This window comes from Acanthisitta chloris, unplaced genomic scaffold (genome assembly GCF_000695815.1).
Source record: "Acanthisitta chloris isolate BGI_N310 unplaced genomic scaffold, ASM69581v1 scaffold2626, whole genome shotgun sequence".
Classification (NCBI taxonomy): Eukaryota; Metazoa; Chordata; class Aves; order Passeriformes; family Acanthisittidae; genus Acanthisitta; species Acanthisitta chloris.
In genome coordinates, this window is record NW_008676379.1 from 64,249 (window position 1) to 67,315 (window position 3,067).

The 3,067-nt window shown below is 36.0% G+C and overlaps 1 protein-coding gene across 1 annotated transcript in view; it reads left to right on the plus strand.

The window, feature by feature from the left end:
• Positions 1 to 1,530, plus strand: part of LOC103803543 (neuropilin-1) — a gene marked incomplete at its 3' end in the record, with an annotated part of 65,552 nt that extends 64,022 nt beyond the window's left edge. Inside the window, exon 6 of the mRNA XM_009076108.1 lies at positions 1,364 to 1,530. Within this exon, the coding sequence (XP_009074356.1) occupies positions 1,364 to 1,530 (167 nt within the window). The remainder of the gene's footprint in view (positions 1 to 1,363) is intronic.
• Between the last annotated feature and the right edge of the window lie 1,537 nt (positions 1,531 to 3,067).

The following is a 3,067-nucleotide window of genomic DNA, read 5'->3' on the forward strand; positions in this document are numbered from 1 at the left end:
TCAGATTTCAAGCAGAAGTTGATTTACTTTGAGTCTTACCCTAATGTAGAGCAGCTTCAGTACTTGACCCAAAGCCCCCAATACATTGAAGTGGCACAAAACTGGGGGAAAGGGTCATATACCACGGGAAATGCAGTTGGCAACAAGCCTGATAATTCAATTATGGGTCACTCTAACTACAACTCCTATAAAATACCTTGATGGCATTTCTGAATATAAATTTTTGGATCCCTGATAAAAGATTTAAACATTTTTTAAGAATATTTTAATTTTAATTGAAAAACCAGACCTTTGCCTATTAAAAGCTCATTTTTCAACTGATGGATGTTGAAACCTTCAGCTCAGCACTCACTCCTGTTAGAGAAACATCATCTCCAGAGAAGGTGTAATAAAACAGAGTGTATATCCAACTATCAGGGCCTCCACTTCACACACTGATGTTTTACCTTAAGCTTCTAATGAAGGAATGAGTTATATTTCTTTACAATGAAATCGCTGAAGATAAGCATAGGCACATGTTGTTTTCTCCTGCCCTTGTGCTGGGGTTGGTAAACTTTTGACATGAAGGGTTCATCAGCACCTGGGTGTGAGGATCTGTTTAAAGCCATCAGCCTCTCTTGGTTTAGTGGGGCAGGAGCCTTTGTCTTTGAAGACTGAGAGGAGAATTGAGTCTCCATGCCCTATCAGCCTTTGAACTCTAGTGATTAAGCTGTCAATTGATTCTAAATTATCTAGGTAATTTTTATGTCAACAGAAAGAGATTGAATAGAGATGATCAGCTTGTTTAAAATACACTGCATTACAGAAAAGGTGGTTAATTCCCTTAGGTCAATAATCTTCTGGCCTGGATTCAAATTTTGTTGATCTGTTCTGTTCCAGTGCCCAGGATCGAAAGAGAATTGCTAAAATTTTAATAATATTTTTAAAACATTTTATACTTTTTGTAATGAAGTAAATAGTTCTAAAATCAGATTGTTTCATATAGTCATCCAGTTTGTCTTTCCTGGGTTTCTGCATAATTATGAGATGAACACACATTGGTTTATATTAGGAATCCACAGAAGTGTCTGTGCTAGCCTAGAATAGTGAATTCTATTGTCCTATATTGAAATGGCTACAATGCTGGCTAAAAATATTTGTATAGCATTATTATTGCAGGAATTGCCATGGCAACTCAAATGACAGCATTAAGAATGACACCATAAGTCCAATACTGCCTCACTTAAAGTTGCTTAAAGTATTCAATGTCGCATAAAAATAAATTCTTTAGATATTCATATTCAAAGCAGGAAAATATTCTCATTCTTCAAAGTCTGAATCAAAAAGCTGACCATAATAATGATGGTAATTTATTTTTCTTCAGATTTCCAGTGCATGGAACCACTAGGTATGGAGTCAGGAGAAATCCACTCTGATCAAATCACTGTCTCCTCCCAGTACAGTGCTATCTGGTCTTCAGAAAGGTCCCGGCTAAATTACCCAGAGAATGGATGGACCCCAGGGGAAGATTCTATCAGAGAATGGATACAGGTAAAAAGATAACATTTTAAAGATGTTATTAATAATACTCTGGAATTTATTGAATGTGGAGAGTGCAAAAGAAAGAAAAATAACACAGTAAAGTACTTCTGCGTAATTTAAGAATCATTGCAAGTGAATAGCTCATATTCTCTATTAGACACACAACAAAAGACTTACTCCCAAAGGTATAGAAAAAGAAAAGGTCAGGAAGATTAATTCTTCTGCTTCCCACGTCTATTGTTTTTTCAGTCTTCTGGGCACAAATAACAGAGATTTTGGTTTAGTGGAAAAGTCAATATTAGTTTAACATGCACTTAAAATGGAATGTCCCAGTAAACTAAGCATGTGCTAAGTCTCTAGCTGATTACAGTTAAGCATTAGTACAAGATGGTGTTTTCATGCACTCAAATTTCACCTCAGAAGACCTATGTCCCTTCTGAAGTATGTCACACATGGAATGAGTTCAATGGTCTCTGTCTGGTGGCTATTCTTCCACATCCTTAAACACAACATTCATTAGCAAGTTTGGCTGCCTTGGCTTTGCTCTGTTAATACAGGAGAAATCATGTAAACATTTGTTGCCATGAAGAGGCTCCTTGAGTTCAGTCTGTCTGCTTGGGCTTGTTGTGTGCTGTTTATTATCAGGTCCTTAGCTTAATGGAGCATGATTTCTGAACAGGTCAAGATTATTCATATGAATACATATGTTTGTATACACAAAAATACTAACAGGCAAGTACTAATATGATTATATGAACAAACATTGATTTGTCTCAATTGTATGTTGAGTTACACTACTTAGCTATAACCTAGATTCTATTTTCTGTTGGCAAAAGCTACGAGAAATGCTTGAGCATATTAGATCTATATTAGTAATATTGAAAATTTGTTTATAGATTTGAAGCATTCCTCCTGCTTCTGTTGTTTTCTATAGGAAATTACTGACATATAAAAACAATGCCTTATTAGCCTTCCATATGAATGTTCACATTGGTGTTTCCTGTGAGGTTTACTGTCTGAAAGAAAGCTTAAAAACATGCTAAGTAGTAGTTAGTACAGGGAAGAAAGAGGGGGAAATCTTTTATTTCTGATCCTTGGCACACAAAGGGACTCTCAGGTGTCCTGCTTGGGGGCCCCTATGCATCCTGAGCTCTTGCCAACATGGTAATCATGTACAATGGACCTAATCAGACTTTGGCAAAAAAAAAAATTTCTGCTGATCCTTTTTCATTACTAAGGAATAAACATTACAATCTCCCCAACCTTATCTAAGTGCAAGGCTTGTTATTAATCATTGCCACTTGCAGTCCATGGAATGCACATGGAAAAAGGGTGGAATGCATCAGAATCAAATTCCATGTGTTTCATCTGGCTGGAGGGCCACCACTTTTTCTTTGTTTCCTTCTTTTCTGCTGTCACTTGCACAATTATGACTGGATAATCAAAACAAGAGAGCTAGTCCAATCTCATTCATGTGTTCTGTGTGTTTATTAACTTTATTAAGTTATGATAACTATGTAAATATATATATATATATAGCTTAATC